General features: G+C 42.6%; 1 protein-coding gene across 9 annotated transcripts in view; it reads left to right on the top strand.

Annotated features, from left to right (window-relative positions):
* The window catches only part of PRDM10 (PR/SET domain 10), a 37,099-nt gene that overhangs the window by 10,054 nt on the left and 4,947 nt on the right, over window positions 1-22,098 (top strand). For 3 of the 9 annotated variants that reach the window (XM_031062740.1, XM_005427887.3, XM_014309867.2), the window contains 14 exons: window positions 263-504; window positions 1,545-1,748; window positions 3,638-3,710; window positions 4,320-4,437; window positions 5,387-5,516; window positions 7,670-7,894; window positions 12,931-13,278; window positions 15,033-15,188; window positions 15,881-16,060; window positions 16,943-17,053; window positions 18,070-18,270; window positions 18,834-18,977; window positions 20,048-20,218; window positions 21,347-21,487. In XM_031062740.1, coding sequence (XP_030918600.1) covers window positions 263-504; window positions 1,545-1,748; window positions 3,638-3,710; window positions 4,320-4,437; window positions 5,387-5,516; window positions 7,670-7,894; window positions 12,931-13,278; window positions 15,033-15,188; window positions 15,881-16,060; window positions 16,943-17,053; window positions 18,070-18,270; window positions 18,834-18,977; window positions 20,048-20,218; window positions 21,347-21,487 — 2,444 coding nt within the window. The remainder of the gene's footprint in view (window positions 1-262; window positions 505-1,544; window positions 1,749-3,637; window positions 3,711-4,319; window positions 4,438-5,386; window positions 5,517-7,669; window positions 7,895-12,930; window positions 13,279-15,032; window positions 15,189-15,880; window positions 16,061-16,942; window positions 17,054-18,069; window positions 18,271-18,833; window positions 18,978-20,047; window positions 20,219-21,346; window positions 21,488-22,098) is intronic. The other 6 variants (XM_031062743.1, XM_031062744.1, XM_031062739.1 and 3 more) reach the window with 6 other exon arrangements.

The raw sequence follows: 22,098 nt of genomic DNA, 5'->3' as shown, positions 1-22,098 counted from the left end.
TTCACAGAGAAATGAGAAATGGGAATTCAGATTGGGCTGCTTGACTGAAAAGACAAAATTCTATCTTTAGTGAAGTCTCTGAGCTGATTTGTTCCTATTTTGCTGGACACTGGCCTAGCTAATATTTTGAAATATAGACAGACTATTGGCATTAGTGTTCCTGCAGCTGAGCCAAAGATGTTTAGAGAGGGATAAGGCTGTCTCTGAGCTGGTGTGTGAGTGTCTGCCTAAAAGTCATGTCCTCTCTGCCTTTGTGTTGCAGGGTGTGAAGAGTGTAATAACGCACATCCCTCAGTGTGTCCAAAACATGGACCTTTGCATCCCATTCCAAACCGGCCTGTGCTGACCAGGGCGAGGGCCAGCCTTCCCCTGGTGCTCTATATAGACAGGTTTTTGGGAGGTGTGTTCTCCAAAAGGCGCATCCCAAAGCGTACACAGTTTGGGCCTGTGGAAGGACCTCTGGTCAGGCAGACTGAGCTCAAAGACTGCTATATCCATTTGAAGGTAAGGGTGAGAAAAGGGGAAATCAATTTGTGCCTAAGATTTGATTTTCATTAATTTGTCACTCTACTTTCATCATTTCACTAGAGATATTTTGTTACTTCCATCTCTGAATGTAACTAAGAAATACCCAGATTGTTTTGGCTTCAAATTTGCTCTGTAATTCAGGGCGACACACTAATCCCGGTGAATGTTCTGGCATTATGGTGATAGGCTATATATATGTATATATAGGGTGCATAACATGGAAGGCTGTGAATCACTCTCAGATGAGTGATGAGCTGAAGCAGCATCTGGACATAAAAACAGCAGCCTCTTCTGAGGAAATTCTGCAGCCATTCTTTTATGTCATGTTGTAACCTGAGTTCAAAATATGTTTCTTACCTTTCTATTCATAAGATGTCGGGGTGAGGAGATATTTTTATGCCTTTCCTCTTGCCAAGTAATTGGTATGGGGTAAAATGTATTTGAGTGACTTTTATCCATTTATCCATACTGGTTTCACTAGGAAAAATTGGTCCTTTATTTGTTGGAGTTTAGATCCACAGTCTTAGGAGAGCTCTGATAGTCAATGTCTGACAAGCAAGTTGTGATCATAGGCAGATTCAGCAACCAAGAGAAGTTCAGCTAAAAAAATGCTGTTTCCTGCTTGAGGCAGTGTCATGACTCAAGAAATGAAAGGAAAACGGGTCTGCCAGTTAGAAACTTCTGACTGATGTTTCTGTAGCCTACTAAAGCTACAGCTACCTGTGTGTCATTTGTTATAGTCACTTGTTCATACTGTGCCTGACCCCTTTAATGAATGATTCTTGTCCCTGAAAACCTTGGAAGGATCCATTGTGCCTCTCTAGTTAATCTTTACCTGTTGCTAAATATGTTTCTGCTTGTTTCTGCATCTCTGTTAGTAAAGAGAAAATGAGCTGTGTCTTCATTGCTCCCCTAATGTAACAGTTGCATGGGCACTGTAGTTTTCTTAGTAAGTCAAATTCTTTTGAATGTGCTGCCAGGCAGTTACAGTCGCATGTAATTGGATTTTGCTACAGGTTTCTCTTGATAAGGGTGACAGAAAAGACAGAGACTTGCAAGAGGACTTGTGGTTTGAGCTGTCCAGTGAGGCTCTGTGTAACTGGATGATGTTTGTGCGTCCAGCTCAAAATCACCTGGAGCAGAACCTAGTGGCCTATCAGTACGGCCACCACATTTATTACACCACCATTAAAAATGTGGAACCCAAGCAGGAACTCAAGGTATGGCATTGCTTGTGTGTCAGGATTCTCTTTTTCTACTGGTTAAATAGTACTTTAAAAGTTGATGCCTATTAAGTGCCAAAAACTACTGATGTGAATAGTTTTAGTACTTTTTTCCTCTGAAAAAAGCCTGGCCTGAATTGAATATCACTGAAGTCAGTAAGTAGTTAGTCACCAACATATGCATTTTAATGAGCTTTGGTTCATGAGGAAGTTTAAAATAAAAATAGGTAAATTATTTGTCTCTCCCTGTCATGCTTTACGCAGCATATATTTTGCTGATACAATCTAATTTTTATTGCAGCAATTGTATTTTTTAATTCTGCATGCCCTTTCCAGTTAGCCCTGTGTGTTCCTGGCTTGTTTTCTGGTGCCTTATCTGGCTTTCCTGGAGCTTTTGAAACTTTGCATGTGAAAAATGATAAAGGATATTGTGATTTCCCTGTAGTTTGCTTTTTGTTCCCTCTGAAAATTTTTTGATTATGTTGAGCTCAAAGCAGTGTGGCTGGCTGAGATGGCCTTAATTTTCAACATTTTTTGGGCACTGGGGGGGAGACCAAAAAATTTGATATCAGGAAATTTTGTTGTTCTTCAAATCTCTTCTTGAATGTAGATTTCAACAATTTGTCTGGAAAAACAGTTGTTTAGTAAGTGCACTTACTGAATCAGGGCAAAAGCCTACTTATACCCTTTAAGAGCAGGACTATCTGAAATCAGTCCTTAATGTTTTAAGCTGAATTACTAGAAATCTTACAAATCCATTTTAAGTGTATTCAGATATCATTTTCTCAACAGTTTTTAAAACAATTATAAATAAGACTTTAAATCTGTACAGACCTCCATGTGGGAGCATTGTTTTTCTTACTTTATGTGTTAGTAGTGTCTTTTGGGGTAAAATGGCTTGCTAACTGAAAGGCTTGGTGACCTGATTTCTTCCCCAAGTGGATGTAGGGCATTCATGCACATTTTGTCCAGAGATTAAAATAGTTGAAGCTGGGAAGTTTTGATTTGCCTGCCAGGTGTGTAGTCCAGGAGCTCCAGGTTTTTGTCTTTGTCCAGCTAGTGAGGTTCCCGCAGAGTGACCCACCTGCTGGAGAGTCCTTGAAATCCTACTCACCTCTGCCTGTGGCCCACTGCAAGTTCAAACTTGTTTGAGTTTTTCCTGATGAAAATCTGTTGATGCCTTCTTTGAGAAATCTTTTCTAAAATCCACTCTTTTTCATCAAACAAATGAAATGATGGAAGAATTCTCATCGAAATGTGAGCATCTGCTTTTAGGCTTTTGTAAACTTTATCTTCCTGCCTCTTGTGGTTGCCTTTGCTGAAGGCTTAAATTCCTTGTATGACAAAAGCGGGTCCATCATGCTAGCCTGGCAGATCTTTGTTTTGGGAAGCAGGACCATATTACTCCAATCCTTGAGAAGCTCAGAAGCATTTTAAATGAGTCTATGTGGATGGTGCTGCCTATTGTCTAATTAAGGAGAGCAGGAAAGAAATGGGAAATCCCCCAAGTTAATAACATTTCCATTCCTCTTGGTACAAGTATCAGTACTCTGATGACATCCTTCCTTTACAGTCATATAGCTGGGTTTGAAGAGATATTAGTCTTACTTCCTTTAGAGCTACTGGAAGCCATGTGCGAGATAAACATTCATGTTAGGAAGCTAGACCTTAAAATTAACTGGATACACTTCCTGAGCAAAGCTCTTACATTCCTCAGTGGGGCCACATTGATCTTACCAGACCTTATTATTGAGGGTGGAAGGAGAAATAAGAGTTAGTGGTTGAGGCAAGTGAAGTAAATGTGTTGCTTAAAACCCATTTAAAAATAAATTTCTGTTAGTTTTGGCTCCACTTCAGTGTCCTGTTACCTTGTGCTCCTGCTGCAGGTGTGGTATGCTGCCTCCTATGCCGAGTTTGTGAACCAGAAGATCCATGACATAACTGAGGAGGAAAGGAAGGGTAACATGAGATCTTCTGCTTTCAGTGTGGTGGTGGTTGCGAGTTGCACTCCTTACTTTCAAGTATATGGCCTGTATAGTGCTCCCAAATTTCTGCTAGGTTAGGAAAAGTTAAGCCAGATCTTGATTATGTTATTGGGGCTTATTTCCAATGACTATTCTCATGAGAATATTACCTTAATTTAAGCCTTTGCTTCAGGTTCTGGGAAGCTTTAGGTTACTTCCTCCGAGGAAGAGATCTGTTTCTGTACTCACTGTCTGCTGTGTGACTGCTTTAGATTTAAAAATTTCCCTTGATCTCCCTTAACTTACACCAGAGGCACAATCCTGTAGATGCTCTTCCACACAAGGGTGAATTTCAGAATCCCCCTGAATATCTAACAGTGTTGATACTCCATGAGAATTGTCCCCAGTGATCTTTGTGTATCTATGATGAGCTATGGTCTTGGCACAGTGCAGAGGATATAAAAGCAAAGACTAGCAGAGCAAGGCTGGGTATTCTGCAGCCTGTCTAACCTTCAGGGGAGAAATCTGGCCCACAGAGGATAGAGAGGCTGGGGGCAAAAAAATTAGGTGATGAGTGAAATGGTGTTACTGACATTTCCGACAGTGCTCAGGGAGCAGGAAAAGAACTGGCCATGTTACGAGTGCAATCGGCGTTTCATGAGCTCGGAGCAGCTCCAGCAGCACCTCAACTCCCATGATGAGAAGCTGGACTTCTTCAGCAGGTACTGACAGCCTTAGCTTTGCCTGTGGATCACTGTGGTGCTTCCCCAAACATGCAGAAAGGAGGGGATTTGTCCTGCAAATCTTAGTGACCAACTCAGGAGAGATCAGCTCAGCACCAGAATGGAAAATCATGTCAGCAGGAGACTGACTGGTCTAAGACTCAGTGAAACAAGTAGCTTGAGAGAAATAAATAGTCTGTTGAAATTAGTAAAGTTGTTTTTTTTCTTTTGACAATGACTTTACATATTTGTAATGTTTCAGTATCACAGTATTGAAATACTATGTTTCTCAGAAATACAGAAGTAACAGAGCTTGGAAAACAAGGCTTCTAGTGTCTCATTGTGCCACTGGCAAGACAGTTTATCCTGACTTACTAGAAACTGAATCTACAAACACCTGTCACAGAGCAGAAGATATTGGTGCCTTCTTTCTCCTGAAACGTAGCAAGTGACTCTGTTTTGTTTAGCTTTTCTGAGGCAAAATTGTTCCCTTCTGTTTAGTGCCTGACATCAACAGCTGAGTGCTTTTTGGGGAGGAATGTTATGGCTTCAGATTTTAAATGGGTGTCCTTGTGCACTTGTTCCAGCATGCTGAAAATGCTTCTCAGTACAACATAAACTGGGGTGTTAGAAGAAGTCTGCCATGGCAGAGGGCTGGATGGAAGCAGGTAGTCCTCTTGGTCCCATGATTATTGATAGAAATTTTAATGTGTTCTGAACCTTGGCTTCTCATAAAGCACAAAATAAATAGATACCAGGCAGAAACCCATTGTTTTTGCTGCCAGAATTTATTCCGTTTTTATTATTTACTGTATTTTATTATTTACTGCATCATTGTTGCTGAGTTGAATGGGTGAGTAGGAATGCTGAGAAAGAAAGCATAAAATCAGTCGAGAATCCAGATTAATCTTTTTTTGTATCTAACGTGGAGCACTCCTGTATTCTGCAGAACCAGAGGCCGAGGTCGTGGGCGAGGAAAGAGGCGATTCGGACCAGGCAGACGTCCTGGGCGCCCTCCCAAATTTATGCGCATAGAAATAACCAGTGAAAATGGTGAAAAGTGTGAAGAAGGAACACAGGTATATTTTTGGAGATGGAGGGAAAAAAATAGCACATGGAGCATAAACTCTTGACTAAAAGAATTTGGGGCATCAGTGCAAACTGAAGGTGTGCTTTGGACTTACACATGAGTAATTCTTTGTTTCTAGATCGAATTCTCTGCCAGGAGAGCGCACTACTTCCCTACTATAAAACCTGTAAAATCACTTGGATTTCTGCAGCAAGTTTCACTCCAAAGCACTTAGCAGTGAGGTTGGGTTATTGTGACAGTTTAGCAGCCTCACAGAAGTAATTTAGACAGTAAAATTGTAATAGGAGTTTAGGCTCCTATTTGTCCTTTCTGGAATGTGAGATCAGCCTGCTCTTAAAACTGTTGCTGGTAGAATTAAATCAGTTTGAGATATGATTCTCCATGATGTCAGAAGGGCCTCCTGTAGGCAGGCTTATTGCAAAACATCCTTTTGCTTGTAGCTGTTGCTTTTATTCTGCAGGGATGTAATATGATGCATTTAAGTAAAAAACTAAATTCTCTGATGGTGACCATGCTTAGGTTACCACTAAGTCCTTTTATGAGCATGACAGAAGGGATCAGTGCTCTGGTTTATGACTTAGCTGAAAGCTGATATTTGGAGTGGTAATTTTCCTCCGGCTCCTCACTGTGTCATGGCTCTGTGCTGACTCAGACGGAGGAATGTATACTCTGCCTGTGAATTCCTGCTGCAATACCCTAAATGCTGCATTAGGTGCAGGCAGTTGTGAGCTCACCCTCTCTACAGGCTGACATGACACATGCCAGCCTCATTTAGACAAATAAACGTAATGCTGGTTCCAAACCCTTCACTCTGGGGAGATGGCGCTTGCTGGGCACAGTCCAGTGTGTGAGTGGCCTCTGGACTGGAGGTAGCTTGTGTCCTGCCAGCTTGGAGCATGGTGCAGAGCTGGCTCACGCACGTCTGTGCACTGGGATAGGATGATGCCCTAAGCCCTTGGAGGTCTGCTCACCTCGCTAAAGCTGGGCACAAGTTCTGCCTGGGAACTGGAGAGTCAGGATGCTGAGAACACAGCTGAGTGTCAGCAAGGTGGAAACTTGCCACCCAGACCTGGACTGGACACTGAGATTGTGTATTGTTTACTAAGGGTCTCTTTCTGGTAAGCACTCACAGTCTGTAAGGGCCTCATTCCTTGGTTTTCTTCTCCCACACCCGCTTTTGTGTTTTGACAACACCAGCCTTCAACTGACATAATTCAAAATTAATTCTGGTGTTCTGTTTCTTTGCTTGTGCTTTTAAGTTTCTTCAGTTGCATTATGTGGTGTCAAATAAGGATCTGTGTGGTTTTTTTTATGTAATAGAAGATGATTCCATTCCAGAAGATTTATTGGAACTCACAGAGAAAAAATGTAGACTTTTGGCATGTGCTTCCTCCTCACAACACCTCCCTTTTATGCTAATGCCGAAGGGGAGAAAAAACAGCTTTTTGTGATGTATGGAAGTGATGTGTGCAGAGCTGGAAACTGGATAAAAAAACCACATAGTGCCCAGCATGATCACCTTGTTTGTCACTCTCCAGTTTGGCACTCCAGATAGTTCTTTAGAAAGGGGAAGATACTGCAAAATGACACCCAGTGTTTCAAAGTGACAACAGTTTCCATGAGACAGAAATTCTCTCCTTTCCTGGGTCTGCACTAGTTGCTTTGGTTAAAGCAGAAATAGTCCTGAATGCAGAAGAGCCTTTTTGGCTATTATCCAGCTAATCAGCCAGATAATGCTGATTGGTTTTGCTGCCAGAATTTATTCAGTTTTTATTATTTACTGCATTTTATTATTTACTGCATCATTGTTGCTGAGTTGAATGGGTGAGTAGGAATGCTGAGAAAGAAAGCATAATGACCATGGCTGGTCAGAGAGAAGAATGGCCCATGGAGAGTCACCCACCTGCAGCACTGCCTCCCTGGTGCTCTGGGTGACACTGCCGTAGGTGAAGGTGATTATGCCGAAAGCAGCAGTGGACCCAGAAGGAGAACTGTAGGAGTTAGTGTAGACACTACACTATGCTGTTTTGTTTATAGTTTGTGATTAAATATGTACAAATCTTGTTGTCTGCTGCGTACTATCAAAAGTGTTTTTCAGTGGGTGGGGGGAATAATCACTGGTTGTATGATTTGCGATTTCAGGACTTGCTGCATTTTTCCAGCAAGGGGCAGTTTGATGAGGCCGGACAAGCCCCACTGAATGGGCTGGAGCAGCAGGAACAGACTCCGGTGCCAACAGAGCCACAGGGAGCACTGGAGCAGCAGGAAAACCACGTGCTCCATGTACAGCCACAGCACGAGGGGAACACGGTGTCCACACAGAGCTCCGTGACAGCAGATGACATGAGGCGAGCAAAGCGCATCAGGGTAAGCACAGAGGATGAGGGATCACGTCCCCTGTAACCCAGGGAATGCCAGGCCTGCCTGCCAGGGCCAGCTGGTCCTCCTTTCACTGTCAGATCCATTTCCAAATCCCAAATAAAGCATCTCGTTCATAGCAGTTTTCTTTGCACTGAGAGGAAGACAAATCTCACATAAAGGACCAGTATCTCATAGGTGTTAGTGAGAGCTGGTCAAGAGCTGGAGCTGATTGAATTCCATCACAGTAATTCTTGCATGGAAACACAGTCCATCCAAACTGGCAAGCAGGGGTGCTTCAAACAACTGACAGAATCCCGGTGCTGTGGGCACATATTAATGACTTGCTCACAGCACCATCTGTGTCTCTCAGAACTCTCTTGCAAATAATTGCCAAAGAGGAACCACAACCTCAGTTTGGATCCACTTAGATGATGATGATACTTAGTGATAAGTCCTTTTTTGAGGTAGAAAACCCTGCCTTTGAGAGCAAAACCACCTGTGTTAAAAGCAAACACTTTGAGCCTGAGCTCTATGTCAACTGGCTGAGCTGGTTTTTCTCTACTCTGTGTGGGTGGGAAATGATTCAAGCACAAATTCAAATCCTTGGATCTTTGTAACTGGGAGATCAGTTTATTTAGCTTAAAATTTTTTTCTTCCATGTGTTAACTTTGGATTTAGGAAAGAAACAGCTGCAGTGGGGCAAGGGTTCATTTTTAGGGGATGTCATTTTTAGGGGATGAGGAAGGATTAGAAAAAAGTTGAGTATTCTGTATAGGAAGATGTTGAACCAAATTTTGCTTGCAGTTTACAGTATAATGTATGCAAGACCAATGGTGGTGTTACCCCAAAAATGTGGCATGTCTTGAAGGAAGAGTTCGGCTTGGGCACATTAAGACTGCACAGTTTTTAACCATACAAAATGCTTGCAGTCTCTTGACAAGTTTCTACCAGTGATTTCATTTTCATACGTTAAAATTTGTGGGATTTTTTTATTGAATGTATTTTGAAGGGTGTATAATAGAGTACAGAGAGAGATGCTGAAGTTTTGACAGAGCATGGGGATGTGCTGCTTACAGTGTGCTACAGCATCCTCAGAAAAGAAAAGAAAGCATTGCCCATTACCCGAACTTTTGAACCCAAGATGTGAACTTAGGATCCTCTGAAATAATTAATGTAGGAAGAACAGGACAGAAATTCTGAAGTTACTTCTTTGTCTTGTGACTTCGCTTTTGTTCCCTGTAAATTCATCACAAATGGATGACAGCTCAGAGGAGTGCAGTGGTGGTTCAGTGATATGTTTGTATCTCAAGTCTTCCGAACTTTCCCTTTATCTGGCAGCTCATGTTCAGCAGAGTCCTGGAGATGTTTCAAGCCAGTAGCACTGGCAGAATGGCAGATGGATGGTTGCACAGACCTTTCCATATTGCATCAGACTGTGAGCAATGAGCACTTGAGATAAGACTAAACCAGCAAGCATCATGTTTTAAAAAATCACCCTTTGAACGCTCACACAGCACCTGCCTACAATAACATGAACTTCATAATAAAAGCAAGGAAACATTTGGTTTTTAGATATGTGGTACATTATTCACTTCCAAAGAACAGGTAAAAAGTCCTGACTTCTGGTTATGATTCTGAAACCTGTGTATCTCTTATTCTTCCTTATTAATTAGATAGGATTTAGTTTTCAAAACCAGTCATTCTTTGTGAATTACTTCAGCTTTTCTAAGGCTTAAGACAGTGGTGCTCTGAGAGTGTTTTCATGCTAGGTGGACTGATTTGTCCTGCCCCAGAGTTCAAGTCCTGATAGGATCAGTTCATTTTTTAGCCTCTGCCTTAGAGTCTTTTGGGTTTCCTTGGAGATCAGACCTTAACTATGGCAGTTGGGGGGTCCCTAGTATTGAAAAGAGATACACGCACCCTTCAAGAACTCTTGTAGAAAATTAGAAGAACCCTGTGGTCCACAGCCAAAATGAATCTTTGTTTTTAGTTCAGTTCTGGGCAGTATGTAGGGGTGTCTGTGTGCTAATGCCAGAAACAGGAGGGATAGGAATACGATTTGGAAAGCACAGTCACTTCCTTCATGGTGAAAGAAATGCAAGTAGTTGTGTAAAAAGGAGCATGACCAGTAAAATGAGGTTAGAAAAAGTCCCTTCTCCTTAACTTTTTTATTCTCCTTCTCCCTATCCTGTTGTCATCCTGCCCTATTATTCCCTTCTGCTGAAAGCATTCTGTTCTCACTATGGTTCTACAATGCACATTGCATCCCTGTTAATGAGCCCTAGGAAAACAGGAAAGGTCACAAAACGCCTTCAAGATTAACTGTGTTTTTATATTTGCCCTTTTAACGTTACTAACTACAGAGTAAACCTGGAAGATCTGTTTAGTGTTTCCTGAGGCAAAAACCTCAAAGCAGTAAACTATTTGGAAGAGCCCTTGTAGTGACCTGCAGAAGTCAAGGCTTCTGTTTTCTCAAGTCCATTGCATAACATAAGTATTTTTTTCTCTCTCAATGCTGCCTGCTCAGCTGGAGCTGCAGGTAGGTTTGGGTTTTTGTTTCATTGGGTTTCTCCTACATCTAATCCAATGGTACGTATCAACACTGCCTTCCATGTTTGGTCCAACTCCTGTTTAGTGTTTTCCTGATTGACCCTGCACCATAAATCGTCACATTTGTTCTGCTTTAGGTAACCAGTGTCCAGAACCAAGTGTTACCTGAATAACAATTTGCATTTTTCCAGTTCTTTTCATGCCAGTTCTTTGTAGATTTAAGGTGGGTTTTATAGGAGTAAATTGCTTGGATGAAGTGCCATAATATCAGTGTTTAAGTTTTGGAAGATTGGTTTGCACAATTGTTTGTGCCGGATCAATACTACAAGTTAATGAGACATCACTTAGTTCTTTGGTTCTGCTTTTATAGTTGATAGATTACCTAGGCAAAAAGCAGTAAAACTTCACATTCTGTAGCCCTTGAGATAACAACAGGGCTATGTTGAGTCTGGCCTGCTGTATTAGCAGTCAGCTCCCTGCTAAGGTACCAGTGATCAAAACTCAACAGTGCAGTTCAGGACTTGAAATACATCTTTTCACCTATGTTTTATTAGCATCTCCCTGTGGTTAAGGGGACAATTACATCTTTTGAACTCCAAGCAGCGCATCAGATTTTGCACAGCACATGGCTGTCTTTCCAATTCCCAGTGTGACTTAGAGCAGATGCCTGTTTCCCATTGTCTCCACTTGTAAAATGGAGAATAGTGATGATGACAGCTCCTGGGAAGCCCTATTTGGAGCTCCTATATTAAAGTGTTAAGTTTTTTTTTTGTAGCAAAACATTTGCTCTCTTGTTCTTTTCTGGAATGAAAGTCTAGGTTTCCCTCTGCAGTTCAGATGGTGAAAAGGGATCTTTGAGGTTCACAAATTTAATTCTTAGCACAGCATTTCACAGTATTCCCAAGCTGTTCCCTCATTCCAGCAGAAGAGCTCATACCTTTACTTAACCAGTGTCAGCTGTTGGTGTGCACTTAAGAGACATGGCAAATGTCAGTTGTGTCACCTGCCACATTCCCACAAGCAAAGGAGACAGGAAACCAGGGAAATTTGTTTGCAGAAGTCATGAATGGGTCTCATGAAGAAGTGGGTCATATGGAACACATGTGCGCAGAAGCATCAGCAATATTCTAGTGGAATCTGAGTGGTTTGGGCTGGGAGGAACCTTAAAACTCATCTAGTTCCACCCCCCTGCTATGGGCAGGGACACCTTCCACTATGACAGGTTGCTCCAAGCCCCATCCAATCTGGCTTGAGTGCTTCCAGGGATGGGGCAGCCACAGCTCCTCTGGGCAGCCAGTGAAAGGGCCTCGACACCCTCACAGCTGAGAATGTCTTCCTAATATGCAACTTAAACTTATGCTCTTCCACATTATTTCTCTAACTATCATGATGTAGATTCTGTGTGTAATGTGAAAAAAGACATCAATAAATAATGGTTTATAGAAGTATTTGAGAGAAGGGCGGATATTGCTTAGACTTCTTGCAGAGGAATGGAGCATTGTGGTATACTTGGAGTGCAGTATGGGTGACAATGTGCTGGGGATTTCATAGGACTCAATTCCAGCTTTGCAACTATCCAACATGGAAGTTCTTATCCAATATTGAAATGCAGGTGCAGGACCTCCTTCCCTCTCTCTATAGGCAGTGCATCCAGCAGCATCTGTTCGTCCAGCAGAGAGTACTGGGTCAGGACTGGGATGGCTCTATAACATTTATCTGAAGGGTAAGGAGAGAAAACAGAAATGTTACAGAAAAGGCAGTGTGACGGCAAACACACAGCAAAAAAATAGGGGCTGAGAAGAGATATTGTGCACAGTAGAAGTGGAGAATTGCTCACAAGGTCTTATGTGCTGCTGATAAGGCTGCCATTCTGCCTTTGTCATCATGTTTTGAAACTCTGTTCTTCTTTGTGGCGATAGTAAAAAAGTTCAGACCAGCATTCTTGAATGTATGTTCCACTGGAAGTTCTCCAGGCAATGCTAAACCACTGCTGCACATCTCTGTGGTGATCTTTGATACAAAAGGTGATCTTGTAAAGGGCTGTGGAATTTCATAAGCCCTGCTCCTGAGGGAAACACACAGTGCTGGCTCACCATTCCTTTGTGTGGTGGCTGAACTTATGACATGATGCCAAATAATCAGCTGGAATTGCAGCTTTTCTCAGGCCCGGGTCTGTGCTTCAGAGAGGACTTAGTTTTATTTTACAGAAAAACTGCATGCTTAAAGAAAGTCAGCTAAATCAGAAGAAATCAGGGTTTTAGAGGAAACTCCTGCACTGTGTTCTGCTAACTCAGGGTGTAGCTGCAGATGTTTCCCCTGACTTCTGCCTGTCACAGCCTCCCCTGCTGTAAATTGGAGGCCAAATATGATAGAAAATAATTTCTTCAAGTTTAGGTTCACTAATAATCTGGTATATTTAATCCTGAATATATATGGATGTGGAATCTATACATGGTAATGAAAACTAATGGTCTCTTGGATGCTTCTTTCAGAATGCAGCTCTGCAGCACCTGTTCATCCGGAAATCCTTCCGCCCATTCAAATGCCTGCAGTGTGGGAAGGCCTTCAGGGAGAAGGACAAGCTGGACCAGCACTTGCGGTTCCATGGGCGGGAAGGGAACTGCCCTTTGACCTGTGACATCTGCAACAAGGGCTTCATCAACAGCGGTGCCCTCGAGAGCCACATGAAGTTCCACATGGACCAGAAAACGTACTCCTGCATTTTCTGCCCTGAGTCCTTTGACCGCTTGGATCTCCTTAAGGATCACGTGGCCATCCATGTCAATGATGGCTATTTCACCTGCCCCACCTGCAAGAAACGCTTCCCAGATTTTATCCAGGTGAGATGCTGTACTGATCTGAAGCACTGCTTTGGAGGTCTCTCAAAAAGGCTGTGGGTTTCTCAGTGGTCTCCATGTGTAACTGCACAGCAGTTCATTCTCACAAGGTGCAGGGGTCCACCTCAGTCAGAAATTGAAGAGTGACCAACCACTGCTAGACCTTGTCTTATGACACTGAAGTGCTCTGTCCACTAAATCATCAGATGTGATGCTTCAATCTGTCATTAGAAGGCACTGTAGTGCAGAAGGGTGAGCGCCTTATTCCTAAGAAAGTCCTGAAGCAGAGGGCCTGACTACTACATCTCCATGGCACAAAAAGGAATTGTCTTTTGTTGTATTCAGCTTGTACTTGAACAGACCTTGCCCTTCTTCATTAAAACTCTGGACAAAAAAACGAGGGGTTTTACATCTTTAATTCCTTGCCTGCTTTCTGTCAGGATAATTCATTTGAACAGCTCGAAGAAATGCCAGAACAGATCAGGATACTCTGCTTCCTGACTTCCCCCCTAAGCTTCAGCTGGGCACTTTATTCTCCTTCCCTGCACACTGCACTGGAGCAGTGACTAATGCGGCTACTCTGCACTATGCTGAGCACTTGGACAAGTTCATTAGTAGAATTTAAAGATTCTATTTCCATGTCCAGTAAGAAAAAACTGAGATGGACCATGCACATATTCATTATCCTTCTTAGGGGCAAAGCAATTGATGTGTCTTACTGAGCTGCCTGAGCGAAACTGAAATGTAGAAATCCGCTTTAGATCAGTAATAGGAGCAGATAGACTACCCACCAGACTAAAGAGGAAAGGATGGGGGAAAGTGATTTCACTAATACAATTCCATCCTGGAAGAAGTCCTTTATCTTCTGTAAATGTTCAGCAAGGAAGAATGTCGGTGATTCAGAAATGCTCTACTGCAACTTAATTCCCTGTAAACTTTCCCATGCAAATGACTGAAAGTCGCATGGCTTTTTTTCCAGCTATTCGGTTGTATTTTTGACATTTAACAATAATTTTTTTCTCTTCTTGCTGTGTGGATAGTTAAGACTAGTCACTGCTGCCTACAGAAATACTTCTATGTGGAACAGGTAGAGATGCCAAGTTGTTCCGTGTATGATCAGTATTAGAAGACAGTAAGGATTTAATTAGAGATCCATTTCTTGAACAGTGCTTTCATTTCAGATGTCAAACTTCATTAGTTCCTTTATTGGGGGGAGGAAAAAAATACCCCTCTAAATGTCTGAAGAGGTGAAGGATAGTCCCAGAGTATGGAGAAGTAATTGCCATTCAGGAATGGTGTGCAAATGCTGTTCTGAATAAGTTTCTTTTTTCTTTGCCAATTATAATTGCAAGCTCATTGTGTCTGATTGAAAGGAATTAGTCCCTATGTTTTGGTTTCTTATAAATGAAAGGAAGATAATGAATCTCAGATGAATTTGTTTACTCAAGGGCGATGCTGTGCAAATGGTACATTTTGGACTTCTGCTGCCCATTAAGTGCAACTGTGCAATAGCTGATGCCTTCAAGATTCAGTCTTGAGGAAATCAAATCACCCATACAGATGAGTAATAAAGATGTTACAGCTTCATAGAAACTTTTGCTGAGATATCAACTGTTCTGATCAAATACTTTTTAAACCAAAGTATATTACACACCTTCAAAATCTTTTCCTTCTCTTTCATATTGCGAAGTTTCCTAGTGTGTTACACTCACTTCTCTCTTGAATAAACTTCATTTTTCTGTGATCTGCCATTTTAGGTCAAGAAACATGTGCGCAGTTTCCATTCTGAGAAGATTTACCAGTGTACAGAGTGTGACAAGGCTTTCTGCCGCCCCGACAAGCTGCGACTCCACATGCTGCGGCACTCGGACCGCAAAGACTTCCTGTGCTCCACCTGTGGCAAGCAGTTTAAGGTGATGTGGCTCTTGGCTGGATCGTTACTAGTATTAAAAAAAATTATTCCTTACCCTCCTTCAAGGAAATAAGTTCATGTTCTCAAAGGTGAAAGAAAATAACACGTGTAAACACACTAGACTTGCCTGTGAGTTGCATGCATTCCTTGGTGTCCTGTGTGAGCTGTGATATCCATTTCTGAAGGACAAGGGGCAAGGTCACCTCAGCATCTTATTTCAAACAGATCTTATTCCTAATAATTTAATAGCAAAGGAACTTTCTATCTGCTCATTAAGAACTGGGACATCATACATCTCCATTGCCAGGTATTTGGGTTACATTGTTTATAACCGTTCAGTTAACTTGCTGGTGCCAGTGGATTAATGATGTTCCTGGCCAAGATGCCTGTGTCCATGGCATCCACCTTGTCAGCACATGTCATCCAGATGCCTTTCCAAATCCTGTTGGAACAGATGGAGCAGACTGTGAGCCAGGTAAACTGTGGTGCCAGCAGCCTGCTTCCTGTCACTGAGTTTGTGATGGGACACTGAAGGACTGGATACTTCTGGGTGAAGTATTTTTCTGAGAGGAAAATTTCCCTCTCTGGAGAGAGATCCCTGAACAACTCAAACTGTGGCTCTTATGCATAACAGGCAGTATGGCAGTTTCTGTGATGTTGCTGACATTTTTCTCCCCAATTTCTCCTTCGCAGAGGAAGGACAAGCTGCGAGAGCACATGCAGAGGATGCACAACCCAGAGAGGGAGGCCAAGAAGGCTGATCGGATCAGCCGCTCCAAAACCTTCAAGCCCCGGATCGCATCCACTGACTATGAGAGCTTCATGTTCAAGTGTCGCCTCTGCATGATGGGCTTCCGCCGCAGGGGCATGTTGGTGAGTGCCTGGGTGCTGTTACAGCCTCTCTACTCTATTCTGATGAATAGGTAAGGAATAAAGATGGAATTCCAGTGTTGGAATACAAGAATCATCAAACGGTTTGGGCTGGAAGGGAACTTAAAGCTCATCTCATCCCACCTACTGGCCATGGGCAGGGACACTTTCCACTAGACCGGGGTGCTCCAAGCCCTGTCCAATCTGGTCTTATCCAGCCAGGATGCTATGAAACAAATTTTGGCAAATTTTGTAGCTGAGTTGAGGTGAGCAATCTTTTTTTAAACCTGCGTGTTTTACCTCTTCAGCAAATTTGCACATTTACTGCCTGCACTGTACATCTGGTTGTCAGTACCATATTTCAACACTAAGTAATGCTGTCTTATGTGTACTGTATTTAATAGGACATGAGCTGAAAATACTGCCTTGTTCAGCCTTAGTGCCTCTGTTTTCCTGGTGGTCTTTCCTGTTTTTTGTTTCTCCCCCTTCTCCAGGTCCTCTTCTGGCCATGTCTTGGCACTGCCTCTGGATAAAGGCTGTTCTGCAGCAAGAGATTTTTTGCTAAGGTTTCATGAGGGTTCTGATCTGGGCAGAGGCTCTTCACACTACCTCACTCTCAGATATCACCTACAAGACAGTTCTGGCAAACTATTTCACCCCTTCCTATCTAATTTTGGTTAGAGAAACTGTAAATGAGACCTAGCAAGACTGCATTTACCTTCAGCAGTTAAATATGAGCGCATAATAACCCTTGCAGCAGCAAATGTTTCCAGTGCTGCTGGCTTGCATAGTTTAGTTTTGGTTTGGCTGTTACCCATGTCTGGAAGAAGCACCAATTGTTTGGCTTTCAGCTGTAATATGTTCTTGTCCTCTGTTTCTCCTAAGGTGAATCATTTATCAAAGAGACATCCAGATATGAAAATAGAAGAGGTGCCAGAGCTCACGTTGCCCATCATAAAACCCAACAGAGATTACTTCTGTCAATACTGCGATAAGGTGTGTGGGAAGTCACCCCTCGGAGGATAGCTCAGTCCCAGTCCTGGATGCAACCAATTTGTCTCTGCATAGAAATCTCTGGCGGGGTTTATAGCTTTTCTGAGATGCTTGCCAGCAACATTCCTGCAGTACTGTAAAAAAAAAAAAGACGACAAAATGCACTTAGGTCAAGGCAGTGGAATGCTAATTGAAAGCTGTAGTTTTTTCTCTTTCTGCTGTGTTTGGCATTGGAAAACTTGAGTGCTGTTATCCAGCAGACAGTCACTGACTCTTAGTCTTGTGTTAGCACAGGACTAAGTATGCTTCTGTGTATAATTCCTGGCCAGTAAGTACTCTTGCACTTCTAAAAGTTAGTCTGTAACATCTTTTATTGTTAAGCTGCTTACTAGGTCGTGTCCCAGTGGTCAGTGGAGCCTGAAGCTGCTTCTGCAGTACCTTTGGGTTCTTGCTTTTATTCTCCTTTGCCTTTTATGCCTGGGGACCTTTATTTACTAGGGAGTGTATTTTTGACTGTCTTTATCCTCAGTACGTCATTCTGTGATGCCTCTTTTCCTTTTGTTTGAGGGGAGAAAAATTAGTTTTAATTATTAGATAGTATTTGTTTGTTGATGTGCCTAAAAAGAACTAAAAGGTATGTTGATCACTAAACTAACACAGTTTGTTGCTCTGTGTCAAGTAGAGACATCAACCATCATAACAAATTAACATTGGGCATATGATCTTCAAATATGGCAAGAAGTATTTTCCTCTTACCTCCTTGTCCTGCTTTGGTGTTTGGTTATGGCATACAATATGTTCTCAAAAGACTTCTCTGCTACACAAGGAGTCAGTTGCTTTTACAGGTTGATGAAACACTGGACGGTGTATGTTCATACCTTTTGTTGTAATTATTTGGGAATTTTACTAAATGTATTTTCTAAAGCAACATACAGACCTTCCAGCTCAAGATAACTGGGATCTGTTTCCTGTGCAGACACCAGGGCTGCACCATTTTAATCCAGATCTTTGCCCTGCAGGTGTACAAGAGTGCCAGCAAACGCAAAGCACACATCCTGAAAAACCATCCTGGTGCTGAGCTACCTCCAAGCATCCGGAAACTGCGTCCTGCAGGACCGGGAGAGCCAGATCCTATGCTAAGCACCCACACACAGCTGACGGGCACCATTGCCACCCCTCCAGTGTGCTGCCCTCACTGTTCCAAGCAATACAGCAGTAAGGTATGGGGGGGGTTCTGGCCTCAGACAGCCTCACAGCCTCTCCCTGGGGATGCTGTTTCACCATGGTCTCTGTCATCTGTCTGTCCACTAGCAGACCTCTCTTCTTCCCAGTCAAGGGTGCTGGTTTTGTGCTGTGTGCTGACAGTGCAGGCACAGTCTGGTTGCTTCAGGGCCAAAAGATTCCATGAATAGAGGGTTTGTGCTGAAAAGTTACCAGAGCATGAGCATGAATGGAAGGGCTTGAAAACTGCTCTCTGATACTTACAGGGGAGATGAGCAGGGAAACAAAACACAGAAAAGATGACCTTTGGAAAAAGTCATAAAACATTTGGCGATGTTGGGGTAAAAACCTGCTGAGGACAATACAGTGTCACCTCTAATCAGCAGCAGGTTTGTGATCCTTGTTTTCAACTTTGTTGACCAGAGGATCTCATAGTATGAATCTTGAGGCTGTTTTACTGAGGGAAACATAAAAGCTGTGTTTGGCCAGGCTGTTGTATTTCACGTGGTCCTGAGCAGAGTTACTGACCGTCCTTCCGACGCTCCTTTGCTTCTCTCTGCAGACAAAGATGGTGCAGCACATCCGCAAGAAGCACCCAGAGTTTGCTCAGCTCCCAAACACAATCCATGCACCACTGGCGACGGCCGTCATCAGTTCCACGCCAGCTGTTCTCACCACTGACAGCACGACTGGAGAAACTGTCGTGGTAAGGACTGGAGGCACACAAGAGCAGTGCAAGGAAACACACAGAACAGGAGCCTTCTGGTATTAGTAACCCTGGTTTATTTGGCAGACACCACTTTTAAACCCGTATTAGGACATTATTTGAGATCTCTTCTGGTTTTAAGCCTGTGTGGTCCAGTTTTGCACTGTCAGGAGCTGTTCATTTCATTCTGGAGCTTTAGGGATTTGCCTTTTATCTCCAAATCCATTTTCTTCTTTCATTCAGACTTACTGACTCCACATAATGAACTCAGGGATACACATTTCCTGGATTTTCACTGGGAATTTTGTCCTGAAGTGAGAGATGCAGTTCCTGGCATCAAGAGGACAAGTTTAACAGTGACTGGGGACTGGATCAAACTGTGTTCAGGGAGTCAGATCTTTTTGTAATTCTTTGGACAGCACAGCTCTGAGCAAGGTGAATCTCCAGTGGCTGATCTCTCCACTGTTAATACATCAGCTGCCACTGAAGTGAAAGCTGAGACTAGTAAATGCGCCCTTCAGTGTTGTGAGATACTGTGTAGTTTTAAAAGTCCTATTGATCACGGTTTAAAACTTCTTATCTAAAGACTGACTAGATAAAAGACTGTTTTGCTTGAAAATGGAGAGATTTAATCAGGATGCTGTTGGCTTCATAAACTGATTAAGTTATGTACTAAATGTCTTTACACATTAGAAATACAGTTGTGACTCTGACAGGGGAGGAAGAAAGGTGGAATATATCAACAAATTACTTTTTGACTTGGAAACCAAGTCAGCTCTTCACAAATACAGGACTTCCATTGTTTAACAGAACACTGGTATGTCACAAGATGAAAATAATTATTTTTATTATAATATATTAAATTAGCCATTACTGGTCCGGAGTAGGATTTAGATAGAAGAGAACAATTCTAGTTGATGATCCCCGGTGACTACTTATGACCCCAGCCTCTGGACATGAAGCTCTTGTGAAAAAATGACCAGATCCACCATAAGTGTAGATAAAAGAACTACAGCCCTGAAGAAGTACATCAGTATGATGATAATCTGTATCTCTCTCTCCCTGCTCAGACAACAGATTTACTGACCCAAGCAATGACAGAGATATCGCAGACACTCACTACAGATTACCGGACTCCCCAGGGAGATTACCAGCGCATCCAGTACATCCCTGTGTCTCAATCCACAACTGGCTTGCAGCAGCCTCAGCACATACAGCTGCAGGTTGTTCAAGTGGCCCAGGTGAGTTACCTGGTGGGGATCTTGCTGTGCTTTTGATCTCTTCCCTCCGAAGCCTGTGTGTTACTGGGGCTCTAGCACACAAAAGTGTGGTAAGGAGTAGTTACAAAAAGTGCTGTAGCTACCTTTTACAGATAAATCAGCTGATAAGGTATAGAGTTCCCTTCATAAGCACTTGTACTGGGCATAAATAGTCCTGCCAGCCTTGGTCAGCTTGCTGGAGACACATCGATGCTGTCCAGACGTAGTTCTACCCATCTGGGCAGCTTTGCTCAAGTCTGCTCTAGGAATGTTTTCCAGCTACTGGAAAAGTGGGTCAGTGGGTGACCCATTTTCTGTAGTTCAAGAGTGATTTGTACTTCCTTGTCCTCAGTGAGTCAGAGCCAAAATTCGGGAGTACAGAGTGGTTGCTTGTTCCCTTCATAGCATCTATTAGCATATTCATTCTGTTAATGCTCATCAACCTCCTAAAAATGAAACCAGAGTGTAACTAGAGTTTTAATCTGAAATTCCATGTTATCAAATCAGATTATGAATTTGGTTAATAAAGGCCTAAACAATGGCCCCAGTTGATAGTGACTGTGGCTGTTGTAACAATACAAGAGCATGATCACTGATTCCTGCAGGTAATATTAGCAAGATCTTAATTTTATAAATATCCAAAATTTGTAATTCAATTACTGCAATTGGTATCATTAGCAAGTGTTATTCAGAAAAACCTTTAAAAACCTCTGAGCACTTGTCTTGATGCAGAGCTGTGTCAAACTACAGAATTGGATATGCAAATCTTGAGTATGTATACGTTGTACAGAGAGATGCTTACAGAGAAGGGGTTAATACTAATCCTGGCTCTTGAGCCCTTAGTTTTAGTCCAGCCACTGCCACAAACAGCTTGAGTGATGTTAGGCAAGTCCTTTCCATTGGTATCACTGAGATAGAACATCTCTGTGCCATTACATCTATTAAATGTACCTTATCTCCTGGGTTGCAAAGAAACTCAACAAGGCTCAACAGGTGTGCTCCATTAAGGCTCCTACTTCATTATTCCAGACCTTGTGTCCCAGAAGAGGTTTGCGTAGCTGCTTTTGTAAAGAATTTGAGGTAAAGAACTCTGCTTAATTTTTCCCCCAGGCTACCTCACCTCACCAGTCCCAGCACTCCACAGTGGATGTTGGGCAGCTCCATGACCCCCAGACATACACCCAACATGCCATCCAGGTGCAGCACATCCAGGTCACAGAGCCATCACCAGCAGCTCAGTCATCATCACAGGTATTTCCCTCTTCTCATCAGAAAATGCTTTCCCTCCCAGCCTGCTCAGCTGGCATATTGCATGTGCTGATGCAGGGCGTAGTGTTTTCTTTTTCATTTAAAGGACCACACATGAAATTACTCTTGCATTGAGATCATCAAGCAGTGCCCAGATGTCTCAAGGTGTATGGGGGTGTTTTGTTGTAGGTTTGTTTTGGTATTTGTTGTATGGGTTTTTTGGTGTGGGGTGTTTTTTCCTCTCAACAATATGTACAAAGGAGAGATAAATGACTGGAAACAGACATATTTGCAGCTAAATGAAGTTTGTCAGTTGGAAGATGTAAGTGGAAACTGGCATTCCTCAAAGATTTGAAGTGCAGCTCTTCATGCTCTTGGGTAGAATTTAGCGTCTAATCTCAGGTCTCTGCCACAGACTCACTTTGGCAAGTAACAATATCACTATTTTAGTTTCCTGGTCTGAGCTTATTTACCATAGAGTGAAGCAGTTGAAGGAGAGAGAGTTCAGTTCTTGTGTTCGATATGTTCTGGAACCCGTCCTGTGTTTTCCTTTCATGAGAAGGCCGTGTTTGTGACAGCATAGAGTTGTGCAATCCTTACTACACCAAGAACAC

This window comes from Geospiza fortis, unplaced genomic scaffold (genome assembly GCF_000277835.1).
Source record: "Geospiza fortis unplaced genomic scaffold, GeoFor_1.0 scaffold140, whole genome shotgun sequence".
Classification (NCBI taxonomy): Eukaryota; Metazoa; Chordata; class Aves; order Passeriformes; family Thraupidae; genus Geospiza; species Geospiza fortis.
This window is presented reverse-complemented; position numbering and strand designations above follow the sequence as displayed.